The sequence below is a fragment of the Sturnira hondurensis genome, unplaced genomic scaffold, assembly GCF_014824575.4.
Source record: "Sturnira hondurensis isolate 20B ecotype Veracruz unplaced genomic scaffold, ASM1482457v3 Scaffold0014615, whole genome shotgun sequence".
Lineage (NCBI taxonomy): Eukaryota > Metazoa > Chordata > Mammalia > Chiroptera > Phyllostomidae > Sturnira > Sturnira hondurensis.
Genome location: NW_028087246.1, coordinates 722,431 through 739,379, shown reverse-complemented (window position 1 = coordinate 739,379; position 16,949 = coordinate 722,431). Strand labels below are relative to the sequence as shown.

The 16,949-nt window shown below is 61.5% G+C and overlaps 2 protein-coding genes across 3 annotated transcripts; both read left to right on the top strand.

The window, feature by feature from the left end:
• The first annotated feature begins 330 nt into the window (after positions 1-330).
• CHRND (cholinergic receptor nicotinic delta subunit) lies at positions 331-7,815 on the top strand. 2 transcript variants are annotated; one of them, XM_037063517.1, is made up of 12 exons: positions 333-554; positions 787-932; positions 1,333-1,377; positions 1,893-2,002; positions 2,201-2,356; positions 2,545-2,654; positions 3,452-3,652; positions 4,503-4,614; positions 4,701-4,815; positions 5,307-5,511; positions 5,595-5,713; positions 6,331-7,815. In XM_037063517.1, exons 1-12 carry the CDS (start codon positions 503-505, stop codon positions 6,511-6,513), a joined length of 1,554 nt encoding a protein of 517 aa, XP_036919412.1. In that variant the 5' UTR covers positions 333-502; the 3' UTR covers positions 6,514-7,815. The 2 variants fall into 2 exon arrangements, with proteins under 2 accessions (XP_036919413.1, XP_036919412.1); XM_037063518.1 differs by lacking the exon at positions 2,201-2,356 and having other exon boundaries at positions 331-554.
• A 3,661-nt stretch (positions 7,816-11,476) lies between these two features.
• Positions 11,477-16,946, top strand: CHRNG (cholinergic receptor nicotinic gamma subunit). The gene is made up of 12 exons (XM_037063519.1): positions 11,477-11,531; positions 11,720-11,859; positions 12,113-12,157; positions 12,342-12,451; positions 13,038-13,193; positions 13,943-14,040; positions 14,326-14,526; positions 14,687-14,801; positions 14,990-15,104; positions 15,937-16,153; positions 16,353-16,486; positions 16,773-16,946. The coding sequence occupies exons 1-12, from the start codon at positions 11,477-11,479 to the stop codon at positions 16,944-16,946; spliced, it is 1,560 nt and encodes a 519-aa protein (XP_036919414.1).
• Positions 16,947-16,949: the final 3 nt, after the last annotated feature.

Sequence of the window (16,949 nt, the reverse complement as noted above, 5' to 3'; positions counted from 1 at the left end):
TGGGAACTGGGTGAGGGGGCATTAGCCCTCCAGGAGCAGGGCCATGCAGGGCCCAGCCTCAAGAAGCAGTTGGCAGCGGTCACAACCACACAGGAGAGGGCTGTCAAGCCCCCGCCTGAGCAGACTCGTCTGAGTCCCTGGAAACGGCAGCTGACTTGCCTGTCGCCACTCCCCGACCCATGGCCGACCAGCACTGCCCCAGTGTCCACTGCCTCCCCGCAGCTCTCACCACACTGCTAGCTGTGGGGACTCCTAGCCTGGGAAATTCACCTCATGTCCTTGGGCTCCAGCCCTGCCAGCCAGTCCCTGTCCCCACCCCCTCATCACCTGCCCAGCATTTTGTACCCGGCAGCAGAGCCTAGAAGTATCAGATTGCATTTCCGGCTGCCTCTTCCTTCAGTCTCTCTGACCCTCCTCTGCACCTGTCCCCTCTGCCACTCACCCACATCCCCTAGCCCAGTGGACAGGAGGAGCAGACGCAACACCTAGCCGGAGGGGCAGGATGGAGGGGCCTGTGTTAGCGCTGGGGCTGCTGGCCACCCTGGTGGTGTGCGGTAAGACTGGGCATCATCCCACCTACCCAAGCCCCCACAGCATGGTCCCCTCCTGCCCTTCCTACAGGGTGCTCCCTACCCCCCAGACTCAGGCTCCTCCCCCTCCCACTACCAGGCCTCCCTGGAGGGCTGACCACTGCAGGGGGTGGATGGGTGCCCCAGCAGGACCCCAGGGCAGCTTCCTTCCCAGGCCCCTGCCCAGCACCCCATCCCTGTCTCCATCCGTCTCCAGGCAGCTGGGGTCTCAATGAGGAGGAGCGGCTGATCCAGCACCTGTTTAAGGAGAAGGGCTACAACAAGGAGCTCCGGCCAGTGGCTCGCCCGGAGGACAGAGTGGAGATCACGCTGGCCCTCACCCTATCCAACCTCATCTCCCTGGTGAGCGGCCCTCTGGGGCTGGGCTGGGGACTGGGGGCAGGCACAGCTTCGTCAAGGCCTGGCTTGCTCCCAGACTGGGATGGCCGTGGAGGAAGCTCAAGGCCACAGGCTGGCCTATGGCAGCTCGTCTCTCCATACCCTGTGCTGCCCGCCAGCCCTCAGGCTGATGCCCCTCCCCTGCAGCTGCCACTCTGGGGGGCCCCGCCCCCCTATCACACTTCAGAGGCCATGTGTCCTCCCTGCTCCCTGATCTGCCCACCTACTCCGGAGTGCTTGGGCCAGTTGCCATGGTTTCCCTGGGGGGGGAGTGGGGGGTGGCAGCAGGAGGAGGTGCCTAGGGAATGCCTGTAGGTGAGAGCCTGACGCTGGCCCCTGGGGACGGCCTTCTGTCTGATTACAGAAGGAAGTCGAGGAAACCCTCACCACGAACGTGTGGATTGAGCACGTAAGGAGAGCACCCCACTCAGAGCCGGGGTGGGGTGCGGTGAGGGTGCAGGGCCCAGACTCCCCCATGCCCACTTCTGCTTGGGGACCCCCAGCCTGCCTAGACACGGTGGGGCTCCTGCTGGCAGAGGCAGAGAAACGGCAGCCCAGGGCCCTTCCCCCACCTAGTGTAGCCCCCAGCCCAGACAGCCTTGAGGTGGGTTAGGGTTCTTCAACCGTGGGCAGAGTGTCGCAGTGTCCTCATCTTGTTAGAAGACGCCCTCTGTCACCTGTCAGAAGTCCTTAATATAGACATGTCTTCTACGTCCACAGCGGAAGTGAGGTTCCCTTAGCTGTGTGAGTACGCACCCCACACAGCCATACCTGACCCACCTGAGTCCTCACTCTCTACCCACCTCCCCGGACCCCTTTGGTCCCAGCCCTGGACCCTGTCCTGTCTCCCTCAGGGAAGTCACAGGGAGCAAGGGGGCCGGGACGGCAGCAGAATCCACTGCTAACATCCCCGTCGGCTTCCAGGGCTGGATGGACAGCCGGCTGCAGTGGAATGCCCAGGACTTCGGGAACATCAGCGTGCTGCGCCTGCCGTCCCACATGCTGTGGCTCCCAGAGATCGTGCTGGAGAACAAGTTGAGCCCAGCTCCTCCTCTGCCCTCCCCCGTGCGCCCCACCCCGCCCCTCCCCTCCCCACTCAACCTCCCTGCCCAGGCGTCTGCTGTCTTTCCCTCCAGCCCAAGCTTCCCGCGGCCCTCGCTCTTTTGCCTTCCCCGGCCCCGCCAGTGTGAAGCTGGCCCTTGCTCACTGTGGCCTTTGTCCCTGCCCTCCAGCAATGACGGCTCCTTCCAGATTTCCTTCTCCTGCAACACACTGATCTATCCTTCAGGCAACGTGTACTGGCTGCCACCCGCCATCTTCCGCTCTTCTTGCCCCATCTCTGTCACTTACTTCCCCTTCGACTGGCAGAACTGCTCGCTCAAGTTCAGGTGCACCCACTGCTCCAGCCACCCCTCCCCTGAGGGCCCTCTGCCAGGGGCCACCTTCGGGCGGAGGCTCCTGCTCTGTGCCCTTAGAGCCCCCCTCCCCCTCAACAGCCCCTCTGACCGTGGGGCCTTTCCCATGAGTGGCCCCAGCCAGTGGCTGAGGACCACCCTCTGCCCACTGCCCTCCCCAGTTCCCTCAAGTACACTGCCAAGGAGATCACCCTGAGCCTGAAGCAGGAAGAAGAAGAGGGCCGCTTGTACCCCGTGGAGTGGATCATCATCGACCCCGAGGGCTTCACAGGTGCTGGCAGCAGCAGCGGGAGGGTGGGCAGGTGGCCAGGCCCCTCGGGACCTCCCCCCCGGGGATACACATAGGGTCACGCTGCCACCTCTGCACTCACACATTCTCTCTTACGGACGGACGCAAACCCAGCACATTGAAAGGAAAAGAAGCCCAACTGGGGGGGACTGTGTCCCAGAGGCAGAGACAGAGGGGCGCTGTGCCCACTCCCACCTCTGCCCAGGCTGGAAGACCCTCTGGGTCTGAGCAGGGCCCTTGGGAGGGGTGTGGCTGACAGGTGAGGTGGGTGTCAGTCTTCCTGTCCCCAGAGCACCCAGAGGTGTGGCTGGGGCTTTAGCTATCATCCTGATAGTGTGCATGTCACTGCCCGCCCCCTGTTTGTGACCAGGCTCAGACCCTTCACAGGCCCCCAGCACTTGCCCCTGTCCATCAGAGGAGACCTGCATCCTGCTGACCCACCACAGGCTGGTGGAGGGTTCTTACTCTCCCGCCTGTTACCCCCAATTACTCCTTGTTTGAGCTGCCTACAGCCTCTGCTCTTATTTTTCCCGAGGAGGAAAAAAATCAATCCTAGAGGAACATTTCTCCCTTGCAGATGGAAACCTCCATCCCTATCCCCGGGAAAAGACCCACAAATAGAACCTGAACCCTCCTCTGAGTGGCCCCCCACCCAGGGCCTTGCAGACAGGCCTGGCTGCACCTCGGGGTGGCTCACTCCACCACCCCCTCGTCCTGCCCTGAGGTCCCTGGACCCCCTTGCCCGGCCTGACCCCGAGGCGTCTGTGTGCTGCCCTCAGAGAATGGGGAGTGGGAGATAGTGCACCGGCCGGCCAGGGTCAACGTGGACCCCAGCGCCCCTCTGGACAGTCCCAGCCACCAGGACGTCACCTTCTACCTCATCATCCGCCGCAAGCCCCTCTTCTACATCATCAACATCCTGGTGCCCTGCGTGCTCATCTCCTTCATGATCAACCTGGTCTTCTACCTGCCGGCCGACTGTGAGCCTCCGCGCCCAGCACCGGGCTGCCTGGGCAGCCTCTCCTGTCCTTGGGGCCTCCAGAGCACTGCCCTCCCACCCAGACGCTCACCTCCTCCTGGGGGTGACCACCACCCAGGCTCCAGGCATGAGGGGCACGTGGCCAGCCAGGGGGAGGGCTCCTTGGCCCCGGCCCACATCCCCCAAGTGGTCAGGGCCAAGGACCCTAGACTGGCTCTCTGCCAGGGCAGAAGTCAGGTCTGTCGTGGTCACCAGGTGCGACTGTGGACCTGGCACGCAGGGTCTGTCAACAGTTAAGGGAGAGGGGGGTGTGGGGACGGCACCTCCAGGAAACCAGGCCGTGGAGACGCACCCATGCTCTCTCCCCTGGTTCTGGAGGGGCACACACCATCACCTGGGCTCGCCTGGCTGCAGAATGTTCGCTGAGCATTCTGCAGGGCACAGCAAGTCCCAGAGACAAGTGCCAGCCAGCCCCGGACCCTGGCTGAGACAGGTTGAGAGGCACACTACGCACGGGTAGAGGATGCTGGGGCAGAGCCACCGGTGGCCACCAAATTTGCTCAGGAGCTCAGGTGGGCAGGAAGGGCAGGGCACCCAGGGCCAGGAGGAGAGGCCAGCAGGTACCACACCCTCTCGCCTGGTCCTCACAACATTTCACGTTGAGAGACCTGAAGCATGGAGAGGCGAGGCTACGGCCCAGGGGCCCCACCCCGCCAGGAAGTGTCAGGGCTGGGATTTGAACCCGGTCCCTTTCTCACCATAGCCTATTGTGTTAAAGAGAGCACCGTGGCATTTTGAACAGGGGTGCAGGGGCCCCAGTAGAGCTCACAGCTAAGTGCAGGCTCCCCCAGGTGGCGAGAAGACATCAGTGGCGATCTCAGTGCTCCTGGCACAGTCTGTCTTCCTGCTGCTCATCTCCAAGCGCCTGCCCCCCACATCCATAGCCATCCCCCTCATTGGCAAGTAAGGGCCCCCTTCCTCCTACTCCGCCCAACCCCACCCCCGCCCCGCCACACCCTGGAGGCTGCAGGCTGAACATGCGCCCGCAGGTTCCTGCTCTTCGGCATGGTGCTGGTGACCATAGTGGTCGTGGTCTGTGTCGTCGTGCTCAACATCCACTTCCGCACCCCCAGCACCCACGTGCTGTCCGAGGGCGTCAAGAAGGTGAGGTTTGTCATGGTCCAAGGCTGGAGACTGTCCACAGGCGCCCCTGGAGGAGTCTGGGTAAAAACACTGTGTGCATCACACAGCGGCGCACCCCTGAGCCTCACGAACACACCGACCGCTGCTATACCCCACCCTAGAGTCTGGCTCTGCCTGGGCGGGGGTGGGGGGGTGTCACATGAGAGAAGCCCAACACGAAAGAGCAGACTGCGCAGTTTCCCTTGTCCGAAGCTCAAGGGCAGGCAAAACCAAGTCATTAGTGATTGAAGTCAGGGTGCTGGGTACCTCTGGGGGTGAGAAGGGCTTGATGTGGGAGGCGTGAGGGGGCCTTCTGGGGTGGTGCTCCGTAGCCTAGCTGGGCGGTGTTCCCGGGCTGAACGCGCCTGTGAAACTGCTACTCTAGCAGCCAGAAACGGAGCCACGGGAGTTTGCATGTGTGAAGGCAACCCGCGTTGGCTCAGTGGCCTTCCCGTGTCCCCCGCCCTCCACAGCTTTTCCTGGAGACCCTGCCCAAGCTCCTGCACATGTCCCTCCCGGAGGAGGGCGCGCCCGGCGCTGGGGCCCTGGTGCGGCGGAGCAGCTCCCTGGGCTACATCTCCAAGGCTGAGGAGTACTTCTCCCTCAAGTCCCGGAGCGACCTCATGTTCGAAAAGCAGTCCGAGCGTCACGGGCTGGCCCGGCGCCTCACGGCAGCCCGTGGGTGCCTGGCGGCCTGGGGTGCGGGCTGGCCGTGGGGGGCAGGGGGGGCGGCCGTGCCCACCTCCGGCCTGTATCCGCAGGCCGGCCCCCAGCGGGCTCTGAGCAGGCCCAGCAGGAGCTGTCCAGTGAGCTGAGGCCAGCTGTGGAGGGCGCCAACTTCATCGTTGGCCATGTGAGGGACCAGAACAACTACAGCGAGGTGAGTGGCCACAGGGCTGCCGTGTACAGGGGCTCCCATGGTGACCAATCTAGTGTATCCCACCTTAAGGATACAGTCCCCTTAAAGTGGGGGACACATGCCAACATAGATAAAGGGGTTCCCAGTGGGTGCAGAATTCACCCCCCTCCCCTGCAGCCAGGGAGCCCCTGCCCAGAGCCCAGAGCGGGACACAGGGCTGGGCACACGCTCAGGGGCACGCACAGACACGCAGCCTCACGTTCTGGGCAGCCCTCAGGTCCCTTCTCGCTCCTGACTGCCAGTCATTTTCTGCCCCTGCTCACCCTCCAAGTCAGGTGCTCCAGGCACAGCCAGGCCTTACAGCTAGACCTTTAAAAGGTGGCCTCACAGGGTTGTTTGATACTTCACGACTTTCTAAAATTTTCTCTGGAGGAAAGGGCGCCTTTTTCCAGTTCACCCAGGAGGAGGGCCTGGGCCCTTGCTGGGGACAGGCAGTGTGTCCCCTCTGCCGTAAGCCCAAGGTGGCCCCCGCAGACACACCAAGGCCGTGCCCGTCACTGGGCCCCAGCTTTGGGGCAGGGGCCTGTGGTCCTCAGGCCCTCCTCACCCTACCACCTCCGCCTCCACACTGTCTGCAGGAGAAGGACTGCTGGAACCGGGTGGCCCGCACGGTGGACCGACTCTGCCTGTCTGTCGTGACGCCCATCATGGTGGTGGGCACGGCCTGGATCTTTCTGCAGGGTGCCTACAACATCCCCCCACCACAGCCCTTCCCTGGGGACGCCTTCTCCTACCGGGAGCAGGACAAGCGCTTCATCTAAAGCACACCGCCCTGCCCAGCCTGGCCCCGCTCCCAGGGCAGCTTTGGTGGGGCTTTTGGCCTGAAGGGGATGGGCCTCCAGGGGTGGCAGGGGTGCCTAAGGAGGGGCGAGCTCTTCTAGGGAGGTGCCCCCGGCCCTGAGACTTGAGCGCCTTTGGTCCTGCAAGGCCGGCATGAGATTCACTCCTGAGACTGAGAAGAGGAGGGAGAAGGCCCAGTCTCAGTGAGTGAAGACAGAAGCCAGCAGAAGTCTGAGAGTGGGCACCAGCTGGCGGGTGGGGCAGGCAGGGGCCTCGTCCAGTGCCACTCAGGCTGGCCTTTTGGGGCCCCTCTGTGAGAAAGACAGAGGCCTCCTCTTGCCTCCCCTCCCCCACATAGGGGTAGAGCTGGTGGGCCCTGTGCCCTCACTTCCTGGCTCCTCAAGCTTCCCTGCTCCTGTCTCCCCTGAAGCCCTGAGGCCCCGCCGGAGACAAGGTTGGGGGCACCTCCCTCCCCAGACCCTTTATGAAAGCAGGTTTGGGGCAGGAGCTGCAGAAGGGCCTTTCTGCCTTGGCCTCTCTGGCTGGGTCCTCCTGGGAAGCTGGGGGCTGGGGCGGAAGGGCTGGCCCAGCAGCCACCGAGGCCGAAGTTCAGCCTAGAGCCCAGGACTCAGCCCCTCCCACCCACCAGTGGTGTCCCCTCTTTGTCATCTATTCTTCTTCTCCAAAGTAGGGTTGCCAGGCAAGATCTGGGACTACTTATACTAAAACATGTATTCGTATTCACCCAAAATTAAAATTTAACCGGGCACTTCATGTATTTATTTACCAAAACTAGCAACTCTACCCCAAAGGGATCTCCCATCAGTCTTACCCCAAGGGCCAAAGGCCGAGGCTGGAAGACCTGGGAGATGCGGCTGTGAGAGGTAGCCCACCTCCAGGGTGGCCCCAGTGGTCCCTGCCTCCTGTGCCACACCCTTGGGCGGCGCCCTCTGCACCCACACCATCCGGGGTTAGTCTGTGTGACAACAGAATGAGGCGGGAGTGACACAGTCACTCCTGAGGTCAGGTTGTAGAAGACATGGCAGCACCCCCTTCGCGCTGTCCTTCCTTCCCTCTCACTTTCACTTGGGGAGCCAGGAGGCACGCCATGCACACCCTGTGGAGAGGCTCCTGCCGACAGCCCTGGGAGTGAACCAGGGTGTGGGCCTCCAGCCGCACGGACCTTTGGAGAAGATCTCGCCCCATGACCACCCCTGAGCTGCAACTGCCCAGCTGTGGTGCTCCTGGGCCCCTGGCCCCCACAAACTGTGGGAGATAATAAATGTTTGTTGCTTTATGAGACAAAGTGTTGAGTAGCTTGGAGCAGCGTGACCTTGGGCAAGCTATACCTTGTCTCCCAGCTTCAGTTTTCTCATCTGCAAATGTGTGTAAATAGGTCCCTCCCAAGGGGCATTGTGAAAATGGAACTCACTAGAAAGTGTGAGGGCGCTTACATGCGTCCTGCAAATGAAGGGGTGGCTTTTTGTCTCATTCCTCATGGAGACAGATAACCCCTCACACAGGCAGGGCCCTGGGGGCTCTCACAGCACCTCCTGCCTCCAAGGCCTGCAAAGTGGGGGCTGAGAGGGCTGCAGCGGGGGCAGCGGCCGGATCCCTCACCTCCTGGGCCCAGGATTAAGGCCTCACAGCCCACCAGTTCCCCTCAGAGGGCGTCCCTGAGCTCAGGAGCACAGCCACACAGAAGGTGACCTGCTTGGTCTTTCAGTGGAACTCAGGGGAAAGAACAAAACTGACCTTACTTCCGCCTTCCAGTACGAATCATCCATAAGTAGGCGTTTTTTCAAAGATTGTATTTATTTACTCAGAAAAGGGGGGAGGGAGGGAGAAGGAGAGGGAGAGAAACACTTATTTGTGAGAGATACATTGATTGGCTGCCTCCCGCAGACCCCCAACTGGGGGCCTGGTTGGCATCCCAGGCCTGTGCCCTGCCTGGGAATCAAACCAGCGACCTTTCGGTTCGCAGACCGGCACGCAGTCCACTGAGCCACACCAGCCAGGGATCGAGGTGTACATTTTTTATGCCTTCCCTTTGAATAGGAAAACTAGCTGGCACTTAGACTTGTCAGGTGATCGGGAAGGCCCCGCCTTCCCGGAATCTTCCACCAACTCCAACCTCTGTCATCACTTCTCTCTGCCACATGGTGGCGCTGTTGGCAGGCGAATCCTTAGTTGCCTCCGGCCCAGCTCAGGTAGCTGTGAGCCTTGTGGAAGAGACAACCCCAGATGCCACACCCAGCCGAAACTGCTGGTTGCGCAGGTTCCCAGAGTCACAGCAGGTCCCCCAGCAGCGCCCACTCCCCTGGCACTCCAGCTCCAGGGTGCCGTTGGGACAGCCCGCTCTCTGGGTGACATGGAACTCTCATCTTCCCTCCGTAGGAGGTCACAGCCACGTTGGCCTGCTCCCCACAAAGCCAGGGGTGTCCCTACACGAGTAAGCTTTCCTCTTTCTCACTTAGTAAGAATCACGGGGCAGTGGTGGTGACATGGCTTCAGCTGTCCCACAGAGCTATTAGGGACCCAGGCTTCTTGCCCTGTGAGGCAAGCTGACTGCCACAGCTCCGCTCTTCACACCACGTTTGGGGCAGGAAAGGGGCCAGCCATTTCGGACCCCTTTTATCAGGAAGCAGAAGCTTCCCCAGAAGACCCTGAGCCGCCTTCTGCAGACACACCATCATCCATCCAGACGTTCTCCCACGGCCAGTCCTATCTGCAAGGGAGCCTGGGAAATGAGCATTTGGCGTCTCTAGCCTCCGGAGTAGAAGGTGCTGGTGGGGGACTTGTTAGACAAGAAGTGACGCCTACGGAAGATTTTCTCTTGGTGGGTCCTGGACCTCCCCCTCTAGCCCCACTGGGCAGAAACTCCACTCCTCAGAGGTGATGCCCCAACCTGAGAACCAAGGAGATGCTTCGGCCTCTCTCCCTAAGTGGAGGGAAGGGGGAAAGCAGGAGTTTGAATCCTCATACAATGGGAGGCGGCATAATTCAAACCAGAGAGCAGTCAGCCTCCAGCATCTCCCTTGTCCCTCCCTCCCAGACACTTGCGGGAAGGAGACCGGCACAATCAGGAACGTTAAAGCATCGGCTGGGCCACCTATGCCTGGGATGGTGCCGGGGGACGGGGTAGGCGGCCCATTATTGAGCAGAAGCCCTTAACGATCTTTGACAAAGTGTGGTTTTAGAAGGGAGTGGAGAAGGGGAGAGAGGTCACTCTGCAAAATGGGTGAGGGCGTGGGACCTGGGGGCACCAGAGGGCAGAGTGGGGAGAAGGGGATGTTGGCCTTGTAAACGCCAGAGAAAGTGGCCTAGATAGATACATGGAGAGGTCAAAGCTTGGGGGTGGAGGTGGGATGTCAGGGAAATCTGAGCGTGGGGCCCAGAGGACCGAATGCAAGAAGGGCAGATGAGCCACCCACAGCACAAGGAAGCAGATGACCAGGGAGGCCACTGCCATTCCCCCCTTCTGCCGCCCCCCCCAGTCCTGGTGAGGGCAGGAGGAGCTCATGGCCCTGCTGCAAGGGGCTGGGGTCCAAGCCAACCTCATTGGGATCTGCAAAGACAGGGCATGTCAGCTGACTTCCAGTGTATTGAAACACATGGAAATGCCACAGGTATGGTCATTTGTGGAGTGGGGCACATGTTCTCAAATGTGTTTTCTGCCCTGGCTGGCATAGCTCAGTGGATTGAGCGTGGGCTTGCGAACCAAAGGATCGTGGTTCGATTCCCATTCAGGGCACATGCCTGGGTTGCAGGCCAGTTCCCAGCAGGGGACACATGAGAGGCAGCCACACACTGATATTTCTCTCCCTTTCTTCTTTCCTTCCCCTCTAAAGATAAATAAGTAAAATCTTAAACAACAACAACAACAAAAAAAAAATGGTGTTTTCTTCTGGACTTCAGAGGCATTTGCCTCCCTGTCCCCCGGGGTGCAGAGGGTGGGGGGCATGAACAGGAACCTGTTTTCTGACTTACCCGTGAAGTAGGGCATGCTGACCTGTCTGCTTGGAATGGACAGTCAGGGGACAGGTGGCCTGAGCCTGAGGTCACGGCCATCGGTTCCCAGATCAGCCTCAGCCTCGCCCTGCCCCTGACCACATCTGACGCTCAGGGGGCCATGACTTCTATCTTGTTCACCTGCCCCACTGGACTGTGGGCTCCCGTGAGCAGCTCAGGAGTTTCCTGGGTCCCCCCAGCCTAGCGCTGTGCCGGCCATATGGCAGGGACTCCCTAAGTCTGTGGGTGACTTAGTAACTACTGAGGCCTCACAGAGGAGCCCCTGTTCAAGGGCTGTGCTATTCACAGTAGCCCCAGGTTCTAGATCTTCCTCAGCTCTCCCTCCTAAAAACTTACTAGGCTGGGACCCAGGCGTCAGAGGCAGGGAGGATCCTGATCTGACACCCTAATTTGCGTTAAGGTGTCAAAGCCTGGGGGACATGACGCATCTTTGTCATGGGCATATTTCACCTGCCACTGTTGCTTGGCCCAGTGCAGTGACGCATGGAGTCGGCAGGCTGGTGGAAGAGGTTTGGGGTCCCCAACCACATCCCAGAGCAACTCAGGTATAAACTCAGGTGAGCGAGCACTCTGCCTCCTCTCTGATACCCACGTGGCCCTGGCTGCCTCCTCAGCCCCACAGCTGGGCCATGAATCAGGGACAGCTGAGTCTGAGTGGGGATGGAGGCTGGCCCATTTCTGTTGGGGCAGCCGGGGGCCCCTCTGTCCCCTCCCCAGCCCAGGTAACCTGATCCCGGCATTTTGTCTACGCTGGAGCAGCTGACGGTGTTGAGGTCGGACAGCTGGCAGGGCTGGGCCGGCCAGGCTGGGGTGGGAGTGCGGGCTGCTACACGAGACCCAGAGTCTGCATCTCTTGGCCTCAGACCCAGGGAGCTGCCATCCCACCCCTGGCACTGCGGAGAGCTGGGCACCATGCGTGGGGCTCAGGGGCTGCTGTTCCTCCTGGTGCTGCTGGCTGTCTGCCTGGGTGTGGACCCAGGGGCCTGGGGGAGACCAGAGCTGGGGTCTGAGGCCTCTGGAGGCAAAGGGACTAGAGGGCTACTGGAGCCTGCCCCCCCACCCCAGCTCCCTGTCTTCCCATGTCACCTCTGCCCACAGCCTCCCCCTTTTTCTGCCCCAAGTCCCCTCACCCTGGCTCACCACTGTCTGTTGCAGGAGCCCAGGGCCGGAACCAGGAGGAGCGGCTGCTGGCGGACTTGATGCACAGCTACAACCCCCACCTGCGGCCCGCTGAGCATGACACGGACGTGGTCAACGTCAGCCTGAAGCTCACCCTCACCAACCTCATCTCCCTGGTGAGCCGCAGGCCTGTGGGCTGACGAGGGAGGGAGGGAGGGCCAGGGCTGCGGAGAGGAAGGGGCTGCTCCAGCAGCCACAAGAGGTGGTGGGGGGTCGGGAGGCCGTCCAGGGGAGAGAGAGGCCAGGATGCCGTAACCACCCGTGGAGGCCGCTAGGGGGCCTGGGGGCCTCTGGGACCCCACCGTGGCCTGTGGGACTAACATCTGGGGAGGTAAGTGATGGGGGTTACACTTGGGTCTGCACCCCCAGAATGAGCGAGAGGAGGCCCTCACCACCAACGTTTGGATAGAGATGGTAAGAGATCACTCTGTCGCCCTCTTCCCCTCTATCAATCCCCCCGACACGGGCCCCAGGTCCTCAAAGCTGCCTGTAACCCTGCTCCCTGCCCCTTCCGTGCCCCCTGGGCGGGGCTCCTGTTCCTGATGTGGCACAACAGAGAGTGGGGGCAGGGAGCCTGGCGACGCTTCTCTCCCTGCAGCAGTGGTGTGACTACCGCCTTCGCTGGGACCCACAAGACTATGAGGGCCTGTGGGTGCTGAGGGTGCCGTCCACCATGGTGTGGCGGCCGGACGTCGTGCTGGAGAACAAGTGAGAGGAGGCGTGGGCAGGGTGGGGGACAAAAGGACACCAGGGCAGGGCCTAGCAGAACGGGGGCATCTAGAGAAAAGGAAGGGAACAGAGGGTGCCAACCCGCGGCCCTTCAGGGACGGGGACTACCAGGCAGAGCAGGTGCTGAAGGCCAGCCCGGGGCCACCCCACTGATTGTAGGCCCGGCTGCTGGGCCGGGCCGCCTGCGTGGGCACCCCCACCTCTAACTTGGGGGTGAGGGCAGCTCCTACGGAAGTTATCAAGAGTTGAGGGTCAGCAAGACATGAAAAATGCTGCACTCAGGCCTGGCCCTTTGCAAGATGTGAACAGGTGACAGTGGCCATTCTGAAGGGAGCTACTGAAGGAAGCTGGGGTCACAGCAGGGCTTAGGAGATGGCCAGGGAGCCTGGCGGGGTGGGCGAGGCAGGGCAGTGCTGGGGAAGGTGGTGGGTCGTGCGCCTGCTGGGGACCAGGCAGGGGCGTGGCCCCTGGGAGCGGTTGCCGTCTGCAGGCCTGTCCAGGCTGGGGAGAGGGCTGGTGCTGGTGTAGTCCCGGCAGGCAGCCGTGTGGCCTATCCCGTCCGCAGCGTGGATGGCGTGTTCGAGGTGGCCCTCTACTGCAACGTGCTCGTGTCCCCGGACGGCTGTGTCTACTGGCTGCCGCCTGCCATCTTCCGTTCCTCCTGCCCCGTCTCCGTCACCTACTTCCCCTTCGACTGGCAGAACTGTTCCCTCATCTTCCAGTGAGGCCACGCATTTGTGATGAGGGGGTCGTCGGGAGCTGCCCCAAGAGGGGCTCTGGTGGGGTGGGGGACAAGAGGTCTCTGGCCAGGGGCCTGGCTCCGTCTCCCCGGGACCTCTGTGCCCATCTCAGGTCCAGACACCTGGAGTCACCCAAGTCCCTCACTGCTAAGCCCCTGTCCCCTTACTCATCCTCCTTCACTGCCTCAGTTTCCCTGCCTGTGCCCCAAGGGGAGAAAAGAATGGGTGGGGGTGAGTGGAGGTGTATACAACATACGTGGTACACACACATGTGCCAAGACACACATAAGGCCGCTACCCCTATAGCGCAGTGGAGAGGCCGGGATGTCTGTTTCCTCACCCATTAGTGTGGAGGGGGGTCCAGAGGAGCAGCCTTCTCACAGGGAGGCCTGGCAGGGAGGTGGACTCAGTAAACAGAGCTGAGCGGCTCTGCTCTGACCTCCAGCCCCTCCTGCCCGGGAGGCAGCGGAAGAGCAGAGCACAGTGACCCCAGGCCTTTGGACACCAGGTCACCGCACCGAGCCACAGTCTCCTGGCCCTTCAATTTAAACTTCGTTGGGGGCCCAAAGAACCCAACCCCCCTCATCTCGTCACCAGAGTTTTGTGGAGAACTGAGAATTATTGGCTGTCCTTTTTAAGGCAAAACTGCCTGCAGTGGCCCCTGGTGACTCTACCATACACCTCACAGGTGGGCCTGTGCGCATCCGTCCTCTCCTTGTCCCATCCCCAGGTCGCAGACCTACAGCACCAACGAGATCAGCCTGCAGCTGAGCCAGGAGGATGGTCAGACCATCGAGTGGATTTTCATCGACCCCGAGGCCTTCACAGGTAACCCCACCCAGGACCTCCACTGGACCTGGCTGTGGGGACAAAGCTAGACCAAGATCACACCATCTCCTCCCACGCAACTCAAGATGCAACTAAGCAAACCATAAAATGGGCTTTTTAACCACCCTACAAACCTCTGACTTCCCCCGTGATAACAAATTTTGGAGGGCAGGGGATCGAGGGTCCCACTTCCCTCGCTGTTCCTGTCCCTGTTCTTCGGGCACACATGGGCTGCAGGGGTCTGCCCGGCCCACCACCTGTGCCCACCTGGCCTGCTGCTCACAGAGAACGGGGAGTGGGCCATCCGGCACCGGCCGGCCAAGGTGCTGCTGGACCCTGCGGCCCCGGCGGAGGAGGCGGGCCACCAAAAGGTGGCCTTCTACCTGCTCATCCAGCGCAAGCCCCTCTTCTACGTCATCAACATCATCGCACCCTGTGTGCTCATCTCCTCCGTCGCCATCCTCATCTACTTCCTTCCGGCCAAGGGTACCTGCCCCTGCGGGAGGGGAGCCAGTGGCCCCAGTCAGGAGCACAGGGGACAGCTGGCAGGGCAGAGTGGGCCGGGGCAGTGGGCTCCTTGTTGGGGGGAGGGGCCCCACATCAGGGGGATTGAGACCCGCTCTGAGAGCCTCTGGGTCACCGGCAGCCGGTGGCCAGAAGTGCACCGTCGCCATCAACGTGCTCCTGGCACAGACGGTCTTCCTCTTCCTTGTCGCGAAGAAGGTGCCTGAGACCTCCCAGGCTGTGCCCCTCATCAGCAAGTAAGGCCAGTCCTCAGGTCTGCCGCCCACCTCCGCCCCCACCTTCTTGGCACTGCCCTCCCACCAGGCCCCCCTCCAATGTCAGCCTCTCATCCGTGGGACCTGGGGGGAACAGCTGCCAAGGGCGGGGTTGGCATCTGGAGATGCAGTGTTAAAGGGCTGGCCCCGCCTCCTGCCCCCCTCCCCAGGTACTTGACCTTCCTCCTGGTGGTGACCATCCTCATTGTTGTGAATGCTGTGGTCGTGCTCAACGTGTCCTTGAGGTCCCCCCACACACACTCCATGGCCCACGGGGTCCGCAAGGCAAGGCCTCTCCCTGCCCGTCCCAGCACCGCCCCAGTCCAGTGACACACCTTTTCCTCGGCACCCCGTCCCTGTGCCCACACCTCCCCTGCAATATTCAGCAGCAAATCTGCTGTGTGTATCTTGAAGCATGTACCCGAATGAGTTAATAACACTGAGTGCTTACCAAGCGGCAGGTACATTACACATACTAGCTTATTTAATGTCCATAAAACCCCTTTGCAGTGGGTATTAGTATCATCTCTACTTTTTAAAAAAAGAGTTTTATTTACTTATTTTTAGAGAGAGGGGAAGGAAGAGAGAAAGAGAGGGAGAGAAACATGGGACCTGGCCTGCAACCCAGGCATGTGCCCTGACTGGGAATCGAACTGGTGACCCTTTGGTTCGCAGGCCGGTGCTCAGTCCACTGAGCCACACCAGCCAGGGCTCATTTCCACCTTTTAGATGACGAAATGAAGCTCAGAGGTTCACCCAAGGTCACACAGGTAGAAAGTGGAGGAGGCAAGACTCTGACATGGCAGTCTGGCTCCAGAGCCTGTATAACCTGCAACCCGCCCGCAGCCCACACCTGAAGCCCTTGTCACAAATGCAGATTCCCAGGACCCCCACCACATCCTGGGCCAGAATAGCGGGATGGGGCCCAGAGGCCTGTGTTTGGAACCTGGTGTTTCCGATGTGCAGGGAACTGCGGACACTGGCCCCAGTGTCAGGCACAGAACACCCAAGCTGCACAGAGCCCCACCCCGCCCCCACGGTGCTGCCCCCAGACCCCTTCCCACCAGCCTCTATCTCCTGCTCGGATGCGGAGCCACCCAGAACATCCCCTCTGCAGGTGTTCCTGTGGCTCCTGCCCCAGCTGCTGCGGATGCATGTGCGCCCCCTGCCCCCAGTGGCTGTGCTGGATGCCCGGCCCCGGCTGCAGAATGGCTCCTCCTCAGGGTGGTCACCGTCCGGTGGGGAAGAGGCGGCCCTCTGCCTGCCTCGCAGTGAACTCCTCTTCCGGCAACAGCAGCGCAATGGGCTGGTGAGGGCAGCGCTGGAAAGACTAGGTGAGGCAGTGACACTGGTGGCACTCCTCTGGGGTCCCCAGGCAGGGAGCGATATCTCTTGGCCAAAGCACCAGGCACCGCCGAAGAGTGTTGAGCAAATGTCCAGGCTGGGGACTTGGGTCCCTCAGGAGAGGCCACCTCCTCTGCCTATTCTCCTCCATTCTTCTCACCGTCCTGACCCCCTCCTCTTGTGGACTAGAGAAAGGCCCGGAGCCAGGGCAGAGCCAGGACCTGTGTGGCAGCCTGAAGCAAGCTGCCCCGGCCATCCGGGCCTGTGTGGAGGCCTGCAACTTTGTCGCCCGGGCCCGACACCAGCAGAGGCACTTTGACAGTGTAAGCCTTTCTGGGGGTGGGAGCAGCTGTGAGCACCTGGTGAGGGGCTGGGCCCTGACGTGTGGGGGCAGGATAAAGGGGGTGACCATGGAAGGGCAATGGGAGGGGAAAAGTAGACTTGGGAGTGGGGAACGTGGCGGGTATCATGCCAGGGGACCCTGGAAGAAGCCAGATTAAGGGCTGGAAGCAGGTAAGAAAGGCCCAAGGAAAGCCAAGGAGTGACCTGGGACTCAGGACAGGCTCTGTGTCACTGCTGGCCACCCCACACCCTGCCCCCTGCCCTCAGGGGAACGAGGAGTGGTTCCTGGTAGGCCGTGTTCTGGACCGCGTCTGCTTCCTGGCCATGCTCTCGCTCTTCGTCTGTGGCACTGCCGGCATCTTCCTCGTGGCGCACTACCACCGGGTGCCTGCCCTGCCGTTCCCTGGGGACCCTCGCCTCTACCTGCCCTCTCCTGACTGAGCC

Coding starts and splice junctions, on each gene's coding strand:
- CHRNG (XM_037063519.1), top strand. CDS start 11,477: ATGCGTGGGGCTCAGGGGCTGCTGTTCCTCCTGGTGCTGCTGGCTGTC. Junction 11,860..12,112: donor TCACCAACCTCATCTCCCTG/GTGAGCCGCAGG, acceptor CTGCACCCCCAG/AATGAGCGAGAGGAGGCCCT. Junction 14,041..14,325: donor CGACCCCGAGGCCTTCACAG/GTAACCCCACCC, acceptor TGCTGCTCACAG/AGAACGGGGAGTGGGCCATC.
- CHRND (XM_037063517.1), top strand. CDS start 503: ATGGAGGGGCCTGTGTTAGCGCTGGGGCTGCTGGCCACCCTGGTGGTG. Junction 555..786: donor GGCCACCCTGGTGGTGTGCG/GTAAGACTGGGC, acceptor ATCCGTCTCCAG/GCAGCTGGGGTCTCAATGAG. Junction 5,714..6,330: donor ACCAGAACAACTACAGCGAG/GTGAGTGGCCAC, acceptor CACTGTCTGCAG/GAGAAGGACTGCTGGAACCG.